At 35.8% G+C, this 13,996-nt stretch overlaps 1 protein-coding gene across 1 annotated transcript; it reads right to left on the bottom strand.

Annotated features, from left to right (window-relative positions):
• Nucleotides 1-4,268: 4,268 nt before the first annotated feature.
• ARC5 (P-loop containing nucleoside triphosphate hydrolases superfamily protein) lies at nucleotides 4,269-12,929 on the bottom strand. The gene is made up of 17 exons (XM_086663993.1): nucleotides 12,535-12,929; nucleotides 10,504-10,668; nucleotides 10,280-10,402; nucleotides 9,880-10,101; nucleotides 8,568-8,701; nucleotides 8,364-8,456; nucleotides 8,094-8,157; nucleotides 7,845-7,893; nucleotides 7,601-7,683; nucleotides 7,202-7,359; nucleotides 7,050-7,110; nucleotides 6,515-6,577; nucleotides 6,287-6,387; nucleotides 5,707-5,764; nucleotides 5,294-5,629; nucleotides 4,693-4,857; nucleotides 4,269-4,585 (listed from the first exon to the last, which is right to left on the bottom strand). The coding sequence occupies exons 1-17, from the start codon at nucleotides 12,925-12,927 to the stop codon at nucleotides 4,520-4,522; spliced, it is 2,334 nt and encodes a 777-aa protein (XP_086520119.1). The 5' UTR covers nucleotides 12,928-12,929; the 3' UTR covers nucleotides 4,269-4,519.
• Between the last annotated feature and the right edge of the window lie 1,067 nt (nucleotides 12,930-13,996).

The following is a 13,996-nucleotide window of genomic DNA, read 5'->3' as shown; positions in this document are numbered from 1 at the left end:
CTCATTTTTTTTTTGCATTAGTGAGCGAACAAAGGGTTGGAACCCAAACGAACTAAAAGCTAAAAAACAGTATGCTGAACTGCTGTATCATCGATGACGATAAATAGCATCTGGTCGAACATGAACGATCAGATCCAATAGGAGTTTCAGTAGTATCAACATTAATAGCTTCATAACAAATGATTATCAATAGTATCACCATCATAACAAATATTTATCAGTTGAGTATCAACAAAGGCAACTCTCAGTTCAACAAAAAAAAAAAACAAAGGCAACTCTCATTATCATTTCACATTTTTCTCGTTTGAAATGTATAACTTTTGATTGATAATCTTAATGGGCTTACGTGTGTTACGAACTCAAAATTTGAGATATGTGACATTCTTCAATGCCACAAAAGTTTAAATTTAAAACACAAATAATTTCAAATTCCGTACAAAATATAACGATTTAGCCCGACTCTTGTTTAAAGTGAGTAACTTAAGGAAGTATATGTCTTTTAAGTTGCTTTCATAATAAACTGATATGTTTATGCAAAAATTCCTCTTTCTCTATCAAGCCAAATGGATCATATGATTGATTTAATTGTAACTAAGATATTACCAATTATTAGTTATATATCATTTTATAAGTGAACTCACTAACCAGAATACCTTATTCTTTTATGCTCAATCATTGGAACTCAATCACCCTACCCTCTTGGGAGAAGTGTACAACTAAAGGATAACAAGAGTAAAAAAAATAGAAGATTTAAAAAAAAACATAAAATAAAAATTACTAATAAATAAATAACTTTAGAAAACTTGATACTTTAATGTTCAACGTGTACTCCATTTGATGTCACTGAATTGTAAGTGAAATCATTTATCAAACACTCTTATGCTCTTTCAACAAAAAAAAAAAGAAAATACTCTTATGCTCCATCATTAAAGACATTTAGGAATCTTTTGAGAATTCTTTAAAGCATATGTATAAAAGCTTCATTCTAAGTTTGCTTAATGACATTGTTCTGATACACAGAGTTTTCACTAGTATCAAAGTTCTATAAAATGTCGACAAAATCAAGAAGTAACTTCCAATCAATTTCGATTTTCATGTCATGCGCCATTTAACACTAAGAAAATCCTATGCTCTATAGATGAGATATTGGCTTTTTTTTGAAGATTTATCTACGTCAAATAACGTATTTATGTAAACTTTTAGCACTATAAATAGTTAAATACATAAAGTTCATGGTTTTCCTCGTACGCAAAACCTGTTCATAATTTCTAATGGTATTAGAGTCCAGGATATAAGAAGTCTCGATCCAATAGCTATTGTAACTAAAGTCAATGTGTGAGGGGACATTGTTAGGATAATCTCATATTGATAGTGGAAAGGGCACATGGTGAGTTTGTAAGTATAGAGAAAGTCTTACCACTTGAGCTAGCTTTTAGGGTAAGAGACAGAAAACCACCAAAACTGGTATCCAAAGCAGTTCTTCAACGAGTTCAATCCTTACTGATTTTTTTTTCGGTTGTTACCAAAAAAGTTCATCTCTATCTTGTCCAGTTTAACTTCACTAAGGTCTTCCTTTTCTTTTTTGGTGTTTCGAGCTCTTTCTTTATACAATTTTATTTTGGGGGGTTGGGTTAATATCTTTACAAGGTTTTATTATTGTCGGGGGCGGCCCAGGCCCAAAGCGGCTGCTTTGGGCCTCACTTGGGCAAGGGCCCCAAATTTCATATAGTTACAGGCACTTTCAGTAAAATTATAAAATAAAAATAAAGGTTTTTGGTATAGGAAGAGCACTATTTAGTAAAGGCAGTGCGTTAAAAAGGTCAATTTATGTATTTGCTCTTCCTTTACCAAATTGGTTTAAGGAGGCGTTATAAGGATCATTTAATTAAATAGTGCCAAAATAGAAGGACTTAGATAAAAGTTAATAATAAATCTAATATTTTATTCACTTGTAGTTTCTCTCACATAAACAACCAAAACCCTAATATCCTCACTACTATCAACATCACCATTAGTATTAAAAAACTTGCAAAATTTACCATCACTATAGTAAATTTTCGGTTGGATCGACTGAAAAAGACAACAAATTCGGTAGGGTCGGCTGAAAAAGACAACAAATTTCGGTCGCAACGGCTGAAAAACATGACAAATTTCGGTTGGGTCGATTGAAAAAGATAACAAATTTCGTCTGGTCCCGCTGAAAATAGCAATAAATTTCGGCTGAGATGGCTCAAATTAGTCTTGTTTTTTCAACCACTCCGGCCGAACTTTTTTAAAAATTTCAGTTGGTATTCATGAATTTTTATTTATGCTAAGCGAAATTTATTTTTATGTAAATGTCACTTATATATTTTTAGGTCGAACAAGATTCTCTCTTCTCTCTCGAAGGTTTTTAGTCGAACATGAGGATACTCTCTTGTCTCTCTTTTGGTCCAAAATAGTTTGATGGGAGGGACCAAAGTATAAATTTGAGATATTTTTAAAAAAATGTTTATCCCTCCCTATTCTAAAAATAGTGCTCTCCCTATCTAATGCACTGCCTTTGCTAAAAAATGCTCTTCCTATACCAAAATAATTACTTTACATGTTTGGTTGTTTGCTGGGAGAGTTTCCAAGTACAACTAAAAGTGAATTTGTCTTTATAATAGTGGGCCCAAATTCAAAGTTGCCAATAAGGTTACCTAATCAGCTAGTCTAACCCTAATTTGGCATCAAAGCTACAAACTTGAACCGATACGATTTATGGGGCTATGTTTACCTTCTAATTGTTTTTTGGCAGCCTATTAAAACTTATACTTCTTGTTTCTCACTAGAATTTTATGGTGCTTTGTTTACCTTCTAATTTTTTTTTACTGTGAAGGCTCCTTCTCCCGACGAAAATGTTGTAGGCTTCCGGATTATACAGGAGATCTCTCACAATTTGTTTGTAATCCGGAGGCCTACAACATTTTCGAGGGGAGCCTTCAGCCGCGCCCTTGTTATTATTCTCTATCTCTAACAATTTTCTATAAATCATAAGTCTTTAACAATAGTTTGCAGGTACATGTACTCTCTTATTTTTATTATTTTAGTACCGATTATCTTTATTTTGACCCTTTGATTTTTTGAGTATATATATTTTATGTTATTTATATTTAAAGCGAATCAATTTATATTCTAAAGTAGATTCGTAAGTGGTGATAAAGTCTTACCTCCGCTCCACTATATCAGAAGAGAGATTAAATGGGTTGGTTTTGGGTTATGAACGCATCATTAGTAATTTGTAAGAAGAATATTTTCGATATATGTTTAGCTTATCATTATGGAAACCGCATGCACTCCGTATTTAGTACATAAGTTTAGCTTTACGTTTTTTGGTAATGTTTGTCATAGTAATACATTTGTTACGACAAAAATTTATTTTTGTATAGTTTGTGTACAAAGAGCCCCGAATTATATTTCGCTTTAGGCCTCCCAACTACTTGGGCCGCCCCTGATTATTGTATTCGTTTTCTGTGGAATCTTCACTAGGTTCTTCCATTTCAAGTACTATATCTCTTTCCACACCTACTATGTTATCTTACCCGTACCTTAACTATGTGATCAACTTGGAACTTGACTCAGACTGTTATGACGTCGTAAGGTTTTATCTTTGTTAAACAGTAAACGTTTGGTTCATCATCTTGATAAAATGGTCTTTCCTCCTGAACCCATACCAGCTTCCCCTACAAGTTCATAAGCTGTTAATCTTCTCTGTAAATCTGAATCAATTACAGATCACCTAGTTTTTTTCAATCATTTGTAGTTCTCTTACTGTTTTGTAGTTACAGAGAAACCAAATCGACGTATCTCTCATCATTCAACATATAGGGCTTAACGGGCAATTTACCCTTCAATTGGAGGTAGAATTACTCAAAAGATTCGATAGCAAACGACCAAATAAAAACAGACCCCAAACTTATCTATCGAACTACAAGTTATTTTGACATACAGGACTTTTCAACATTTATCAGCACTGATATAGGCTTATTTTCCAGAACGCTCTTATGAATTTTGACTGAAACCGCTTCATATAGCCAACTTTAAAAATTCGTCTTTCCCCTCTAATATTCGATCTATTTTACTTTTTGTTCTATATATTTGAATCTAAGGTTTTATCTTGATTTTTTTCCTCAAAATGCAAAATATCTAAGATTTATGTGTAAATAACAAATACGATTGGATCTTTTAAAATGTTCAGTGGGAACAACAATTAAACTGAGAATCCTAAAGATTGACTGCAGAGAAACGAAACAAACGTGACGATCAAATTTATTTTTCATGTGAACCACACAAAATGGTGCGAAGACCACTCGTAAGCTTCCTAGGCCCCCCTCCCCCCGTTGGGGTCTGTCCAAACTCGGTTAGGGTTATCTAAACACAAATATAACAGCCTTACAAAGAAAAAGAAAACTAACTTTTCATTCAGTTGTTCGAAGAACCTTGGAAAGGATTCTTCCTCAGGAAACAATGTATTCCAAACTAAAACAGAATTTTTTTTCTAGCCTGACCTGACATAGCTAATCTGCTCATGTATTTGCTTGAATTTCTCTTTGAGCTTCTGTATCTGCAAAATCACACAGATTCATTATCACGATAGAATAATACGGTATCCAACAAGAAGAAAGGGAAATAAAAGAGAGAGAGAGACGAGTACTATCCGTGAGTGATTACCCGTTTAAGCTCAATCTCGATCTCTCGCTTCTGCTGCCCCAATGAGTGTCGTAAGTGTGTGATGTTGAATACATTATCCAAGTCATTTTCAAATGCAAACTCTAGTTCTTCCCTGAGGAGGGCTGGTAACTTGTCAACCACCGGCATCAAAAGGAAGCAGTTGAACTGCAACAAAACAAAAACTCGGAATTGAATAACATAACTTATTTATGAACTTTTCTCCTTCAAATAAGTTGGTTGGACTTCAAATTGATAAAGCATGTCACGAGATACAGATACCATCAAATGTGACGGTGAACAGATACACATCGAGATCGTGAAAATTTTGTTATTAACATAGTATGCTTAAATTTATGGACAAAGTATCAGATTGGATCAGTTGGAACCAACTGCAATAGAAAATGAATCTATTCCACAATGTGATTGATGGAGGGACTTAAACGACATGTTCAACCATGTTTACCACTACCCTTGCATGATGTCTTAAAGTCCACACCAGTACACATGGTGGTTTTCGTGGGTAAACAATAGCTCATATCAGAACAAAAAAGTTTGATATGAAAACCATAAGCATAAAAAAGAAAAAAAGCAAAAAGCAAACCTTTAGCTCTGCAGATGCAAGGAAATGTTCTCTTATGCCATGAAATATGTGTTGAACCAAAGCATAGACTATTCTCTCAGATGAAGGAGCAAGTCTTCGGTTCCAAAGTGTGGTATCTAATAGATCAACTAGCTTTGTCTCTGTTGTCTGAATGCAGGTTCCTGTATCAATACCCGAAGCCAAATGACTGAGTTTCACATCTGACCTTGGTTTAGCATCATTCTTTTCACTCGTACCCGAACCGACAGACTCTTGTGAGGCAGAAGAAGTAGAATAACTAACACTGTTTTCTGAGCCAGCAAACGAGTCTAAGAATTGACGTAACCCAGCCCGATTCTGCAAATTGAACTAAAATCATCCATAGGCCACCAAATGAGGCACTTCTGCTCTCCAAAATTTAACTACTTCCTCACCTTATTGTGGATGGACCAAGTGACATAACGTGTCGTGCTCATCAGATCCTCCATACATCTGCAGCAGTCAAAAGAATAATATGAAAACGATAAAGATGAGTTCAAAATGATCAGATATTTTTCCTTAAATAAGTCCGAAGGTACAAAAAGAGTACCAACGACACCACACACAGATAGGAAACAAGTGTACCAGAGGTATTCACATATGGTTAACCATAAGAATACAACTATACAAGAACATTAAACCTACATCCACAGTGGTTGTTAGAGTTGTAGAAATTGAACTATATTAACTCAGGTTGGTTATCCTCCTTGACCTAGCACAAACTAGAATTCTGTGTAAAAAAATCCAGTTGACTCTCAGATATCATGTTAGATGACAAAGACGGATAACAAAATTTCATAATTTAGGTCGCAACTTTGAAGAATAACTCTATGTGCGACGGCAAAAGTGCGCCTTAACTCTTTCACTTGATAATATGACCATTGTTTGTTGGCACTAAAGGCAGTCAAACTTAATAAGATTTAGGAAAGTAACTACAGGGCCACATGCATATTGAAACGGAAGGAGATGATTAACTTTTCACGGCATGCTCGTTCGGTGGATTCCGCAAAATTACTGAAAGCAGATGCAACCCGCCTCAGAAAAACTTCATGGCCACTTAAGTATTCACCATCTTTCTGTTGAAAAATCAGTTGATGAAAGATGCGTAAGTTTCCCGAGGGACCTATAAATAACTTAGTGTCCAAATGGTTGAGATGTCAATGGATCTAAGACCATAAAATCACAAAAAGAGAAAGCTCGTACCTGAAGAAGATAGACAGATATTGGAAGCAATCTTTTTAGAATGTGTAAGAGCCTAACACCCAGCTGTAAAAAAAGTGAGGAACAGCTACGTCATACAAAACAATTCCGTGATATATTCTGATTTTCACCAGTGAATTTTTTCGTAGGAAAGCTTTCGAAGATAGTTTAGTCAGAAAAGCTGTAAGACAGAATCAACAACTAGGGTTATTATGTAGGATGCTCATTCCTCTGCCCCTTTAATTGTGTTATTACTACTTTCCTATATTCCTAATCAGTTACAACTTAAGCAAAGAGGGGAAAGTATAATTTTTTTTATTAGAAACCTTTTTGATTATAAGCTTGTTAGCTGAAGTATTAAAACGTGATAGAAAGTGTGAGTAGGTTTTGGGTACCACTGACCCAGATTCATGTACTCAAAGTTGGTCTCTAGTAGGACTCTTGATTCGGTAAAAATAACACTTGACCATGAGTTAATAAGAGCTGTTCAAATAATACTGCTCAAAAGTGTATCAGCAAACAAGGATGATCTTTTCACCTGGTGAAGAAAAGGTTCAAATGTATCGCGGGCCTTTGCAACAGCAATCACACAAGCAGTCCTATGTATAGAAAAAAAAGAAAAGAAAAAGTTATAGCATACCACAAAAAAATGCTACTGTGAAATGAGATGAACCTCAGGAAACTAAAGACCTGGAATAATTAGTCCCATCGTGAATATCTTCAACTCCACATGCATTTACAATCTCTTCCCGTGTAATTGGAGGGCATTTGGTTGCCCCCACAACAAAACGGAACTCCGCCATTGCACGATGATACTGGGCGCCACCATAAAGACGCATTCCTGCATTCTAAATCAATAGAACACTCTTATTACTATTAACTAGTTATAATAATGTACAAGTTAGTAAACTTGAAAGTTGAAATTTTTTTAATCGAGTAACTGTATAAGCAAAACCATATGTTTATGAAAAATATCTATTTCAGTACCACCTATAAAATGTTAACAATACCTACAAAAGCTGTAACTACTTTTTAATTTTTATAGCACTAAAGGCAGTATAACTTTCCGGCTGCCCGTTTGTAACTTACAGGTATTAGTTTGTATGGGAACTGGAGACCATCTGTACCCGAAAATGCTCCTCCATTAACTCTCTCGTCATGGAGGGTTTCTCCTGTCGTAAAAAACATTGAGAAGGATTTGAAATTACTCATAAGTCGCACATGCATTGTGAGAGTAAAGAAAAAAAATCCAGAGGTAGTTGCATCTATAACATTGGCATCAATTTGTCACTGCCGTTGCTCAACCATAGCTACTGTATACTTGTAAACTTACCAAATTTATCAGGAGGTGCAACAACTGTCCCTTTCAGTAGCAGTGACAACTGAAAATGAAGTCACATATTATTGTTAATAAGAAACACAAAGAAAAAAGATTCTAACTAACACGTGACATCTAACTCCATTAAGGAACTTATATCAATAGGGAAGCATAATAGATCCATCTAGCAGGAATTCCAGAAAGTATGTGGTTATTTTGTTCTCCTCTAGGCTCTAGACTCTGATGAAAATGCCTAATAAACACCTTGGTCAAGAAGGAATCATTGAATACACGTCCTTTCTCCTTTAGCTTTGACTCATCCAGATTGCTGCAATAAAAATAGTAGCATATAATCAAACATTAGATTATCTTTCCCCCATCAGTCATTTTAGATCAATCATAGGATCCTTTTACGAAACATAGGCAGGGCTAGTTAGGCCAGGATCCATACTTCTAGTAAATAACGTAAATCTTCAGTTCTATAACAATATCAGCTAGAAACTTATCTCTCATTGTTAAAAGTGAATGACAAACCTGAGCTCTTCATTTACTTCAGTAAGCTTTCTTGAGACGGTTCGGTGCTCCTTCTCTAAAAGAGGAATAATCAAGGGAACACTATCCATATACCTTGCGATGACATATAAGTACCAAAGGTGTAAGTAAAGCTGAGAAATTTTAGTGGATATAATCCTGAAATAGTCGTAACATGACTGGATAGAATACGATATCTTTGTGTACCTCTTCTTCAGCAAATCTTCCAAAAACAACCGAAGGCTACTGACTCCTATCCTGTTCTTTTCTTCCTTCGACAAAGGCCTGCCTAACTTTTCCTCCAACGATGCAGTGTCTTCCATCTCCCTCAAGGAAATAGCCTGCTTTAAGAAAAGCACGAGGATTCTGAACTTCTGACGATGATTAAAAAATAAACTTGAAGTCTAAATATAAAAGTGTGAACTTCACACTAAGAACAACATACCAACACGCATGTCCAATACTTGTGCCCCCACCAAGTGGTACTGATAGTACAGTGATATGTTCTCTATATTATCTTGTGTTTACTCACACAAACTCGTGTCAGAAACTTAAAATGGAGATATCTTGCTTCTCACATAACAATGGAAATATGAGCTTTTGATTCATCACACAAAATATGAGACATAATTCTATCATTTGCATGATATTTCCACCACTTATATAAACTTGTAACTATTTCAACACGAACTGAAATATTTCCACTTCAAGCAGACCAAGATGTCTGATGGAACCAAATTCAATGCCTTGGTAATAACAAATATTATATTTTCATAAACAACATAATTGACTAGGCGAGGAAGCAAAGTGTTCAAGGGGCAAACAAGAGAAAATATCAAAAAATGAGTAAAGCTAATACTGCGATGCGTGCTTGAGTCGCACGCGCTCAAAGAGAAAAACAGGGAGAATCTCAAAACGGAGAAAAGTGAGTTAGCTAATCCTGAGGCAAGTGCTTAAACGTCTAACAGAACAACACACACATCGTACACAAGTAGATAATAGTTTGCCCGGTAAGTATACGAAAACCTGTAGCTCGTAGGAACACTCCACTCTTCCTTGCCGTGTCTAGATTATGGGCCTATATCTCATGAGGGACTATACACCAATCCACACTAAGAGTTGACTATGTTTTCATTTTGGGAGAGAACGCCCAAATCGCAGCATGATACATGAAGGAGAATGAGCTATGGACTGGTTTTTCATGAACATCCTCACTATGTCATAAATCAGCCTGCTATAGAACTTCTAACGTCCTCAATCAGCATGAATAAATTGGCAAGATTTTATCATTTTTGCTGTTGAACCCCAACATAATAAGAAATCTTAGAATTAATAGATTTACTAATATGCTTTTTTGTTTAATAAAACAAGTGACAATTAAAAGTTGGGAACTGGAAGAAACCAAAGTCAAACAAGCATAGTATTAACATCAAATTATGTGTTGAACTGCTGCATTCATTTTGCGACATTGTTCGAAGAAGTCAAAAGATGGATGAGATTTGGATTTGGAAAACTTAACCTGTTTGAACTCATCGTTTGATCTGTAAACTGATTCATGTCCAGAACCAACTCTTCCAGAAGGCACAGATGTAAAGAAGGGAGAGTCACCTAGCACGCATCCATCAAGTGTACAAGCAGGTGGCCTAAGAAAAACCTCCACATCTGAAGAACATGAAAACTGTGGAATTTTTGTGTCAAGTTTTGTTGCAACAATCACAGTCCTTGAAAGTTCAGGATCGATCTGCATCCAGATAAGAAAGAAGTTTCCAGCAATTACATTGAAAGCAACAAATATGGAGTTACTTAATCTAGTCTAAGACTAAGATATCATATTAACAGCAGCAGTTTAACCGAATAAATCTGCAAGCATAAATCTAGAAAAGGAGGAAATTGGCTAGAGACTAGGAAAAAATCCATACTTGCATCACCACCCTCCGTGTAGTGGCATTACTCCAATCACTACAATCCTCAAGGCAGAGTATGATGAACTCTTTATGCTGCATTTTCGCACGCACAAGGGACTCCACTAGACGAGCCTGCCCCTGCAAAGAGGTGAACCATAACCACAACTCAGTTACCAGTGCATCCCATTTAGGTTTAACATAGAATTTCGAAGTCCTAGGTACATAGAAGCAGTTTTTACCTGTAGAGGCCGGTTTTTGCGACCAGGTGCTGGAGCTACAAGGCCTGGTGTATCAATTATTGTGAGGTTTGGACAGTATTTGTACTCTACCGTAATGATGATTTCTTTCGCAGAGAACTGACAAGGTTCATGTTCTAACCTCTTGTTTTCAGCTTCAATATAAGCCTGCACAAGATTGAAGTATTGAATTCAGAACTTAATTGTATCAATTTTCTTTTCCTTTCAGGTAAAAAACGTTGCAACAGCAGACGGTGAAAAAAGGAGAAAACAACAAATATATAAGATTTTGTTTAAAAAAAAAAATTAGATAGTGGTCCACATTCAGAGCTGCTCACGCATTGTGACGATTAGCTTACAGAAAAACAAATACATGGTGAACTGAACACTAATGAGTAATAATTATCATCCAAACGCAATATAAAAATTTGGGTCCAACTCATTCAAAAACGATTAGAAAAATGAACTACAACATGAGTCTAGAGGAGAAGAATAGATGAAAGAGCAAATAGCGTGCTGGCTAACTCATTCAGGATATTTAAAGCAGAGCAATACTAGAAATCACTTAAAGGCTGCCCGTTGGACCGAAGTTGCTAAAGTGCAATACGGGTGTACTATTTAAACATAACCATCAGCAGCAGATAATTCAAATTATTTTGGGGTACTTATGGCTGGTGAAGATAATGGGGGCACAACGACGTCCAATTGTCATCCTCAAGAGTCAAGATCACCTAATGCAACAACAAAGATTTCCTCCAGTAACGTCTTCTTTGTTGATGGTGTTGTCAATTTCATTTGATACTCCTCCAGTTCTCCAGTTATACAAAATACACGAATTACATATCCTCACAACATATGGACATCGAGCTTTTACACACGTCACTAATTTTGCACGATGAAATCTCCCAACGGTATTGAGAGTAGCTTTAAAGTGTCTTAGTTCAATATTTGAATACAGTCTTTTCTTCCGAAGGTCTAAATCGATTCCTTTCTAAAGTAGGCAAAAATATGTGGACTATGTAATGCATGGTATCCCTGAATTTGAGAGCTCTAGACTCCAATTTGGTGTCAACTCATAAGTGGAAGCTTCAACATATGTTTAATGTAGCAATACGGAAGAATATGAATATACTAATTTAAGATCTAGGTTTAACACCTAGAAAGCATTGAAAATATGCACAAAAGCATATGGAATTATAAAGATAGAAGGTAATCATAAGCTTGTTATTTTTGTTGACCAAAAGATGTCCTAAACTATATGCATTCATTTATAGAACCCCAAGTATTGGCCCCTGAATAACTACAGAAGATTAGCTACTTCTGACTAAAAGAACCTCTTCTTCATCTTCATATACAGCATTATTTGCTATATTTAATGCTTTTTATCTACAGATTCTACAATCTTCCGCAGTATGTACATAAAACCCTCTTACCAAGAATTACCTCCCTCTTAATAGTTGTCAAGAAAAATATTGTACATTTTGCACATATGAGTATATCGTACGTTCTCTAGTTTAAAAAGAAATAATTATCAAGAACATTCTATTACATTCCTTGTTCGATTATCCTTCTTAATCTTAACTAAATACTCCGAAAAACTAATAATAAATAGTCTTAAATTTTGTGATCATTTAACTCGAAACTAATTGGTATTCTCAAGGTGATGTGGAGCACCTAGTTCTGATACCATGTAAAGTTTTGCGGACATCCAACTTGAAACCAATTGGCAATGAGTGGATTACCCTTTCTCCCATGTGGGTCTATTCTCTTGTTCCGGGTGACGTGGAGCGCGTGTGGCTTTTAAGCCTATCACGTGTGGACCTAGCAGTGATACCATGTTAAGTCAGTGGTCATCCAACTCAAAACCAATTGGCAATGAGCGGAGAGGACCTATATATATTATATATTCGTGGTTGCTAGTTACCCTTTCTCCCATGTGGGACTATTCTCACAGAGATTTCACAAAAAAATCATAAAGGATAGTATATATTTCTACCTGAAAAAGAATAACAGGAAGGGTTCTTAGGTTGTTACCTGAATTTGTTCAAGAGATTTTTGTTGAGAAACATTAGAATTAGTATTATTATGAATATGATCAACATCAAGATGAAGATCAACATTAACAGCATCATCTGAGATAAGACGACAGAATGGAACATGACAATCAGGATTATACTTCATATGAAGAGTAATTGGACGCCTGGTTTTAGTTCCACCACCGACATGATTGAATTGAAACCCCATTAGTGCTTCAACAAGTGCGCTCTTCCCATCAGTCTGGTGTCCGACCACCAAAACTGCAGGTGCATCAAATGGTGTCTCTAGTTCTTGTGCTAATCCATGTAATTCGTTATAAGCCTCGTACAATCTCCATTTCTTCTCTTCTTCATCTTCTTGAATTACTCTTTCTTGTTCAGCGGTTTCCATTTCCATTCTAGTGAGAGAGAGTGAAGAGAGAGAGAGAGAGGAAAGGAGAGTGAAGGGTTTTCTATGTTGGGAAGGTGTTTTTGGATTGTTTTGGGGTAGGAGATCAGGACGGATGGCAATTGGATGGTCTTCAAGAGCTGTGCACTGAAGAGCGGACCACAGTACTAATGTTGAAAAAAGGGCAAAACCTCAAGTGTCAAATGTCACACTTTTGTTTTTTGTTTTGTTTTTTGTTTTGTTTTTTTATAGTTGCACATTTGTTTGTTAATGTCAAATTCTACAAGCACACTTATTTTTGCAAGCAACCCCCGTCGCCGGATTGAGCAAAATGTTCGCAGTATGGAGTCAATGAAAATGGATCCATGGCAGAAAAAAAGTATGTTGCAGTTCTTCAGGTCAAAATCTTCTATATAATAAGGGAGGAGGGTTTCTTTCTCCCTCCTCCCAATGACTAAGATTTGCCCTCCCATGTTTGTCTCTAATGATTAAAATTTACTCTATCAAAGTTTGAGGGTTCCAGATTTGATTAAAAATCAACCAACGGTTGAGATTATAACAAAGACCATCTTTTCAAAGATCTCGTTTTTCTTTGGAAAGACTTAAAGGCACCTGTATTATTGTTGTAGGCGCCCCATTTACGTATGGATCCCTTCAACTTTAGCTTTTGAGGGTCGCCTATGGCTGCAATGTAGGGCGCGTATAGATCACCTCAAGTGACGCATTTTATAGAACTGTTCATGCCCGGGCACGTGTTACACCCTCGTGGCAAAATATTTTTGGAAATTACTTATTGTCTTCCACTTCCAACGAATTTAGGGATTTATCATTACAAGTTCGCGCTCTCATTTCATGTTTTCTCTCTCTAACACACAAGTGTCATGTGTCCATTTCTCACCTTTATCTTTCCCTCTCTTACGTTATCTTACTCTTTTACAACTTTCTCTCTCTTTCTGTATATTTACTCTCCATTATTTTCAGTAGTCTCTATTTTCTGTTTCTAATTTTTTTCACTTCAATCTTAACTACTTAATCTTTTTCTCTTCATGTGGTACATGGCATACACGTATTT

Source organism: Eschscholzia californica, unplaced genomic scaffold (assembly GCF_041429995.1).
Source record: "Eschscholzia californica isolate CP2 unplaced genomic scaffold, dmEscCali1.0.p SCAF_2, whole genome shotgun sequence".
NCBI lineage: Eukaryota > Viridiplantae > Streptophyta > Magnoliopsida > Ranunculales > Papaveraceae > Eschscholzia > Eschscholzia californica.
The sequence above is the reverse complement of the archived record's forward strand: the minus strand, read 5'-3'. Positions and strand labels throughout refer to the sequence as shown.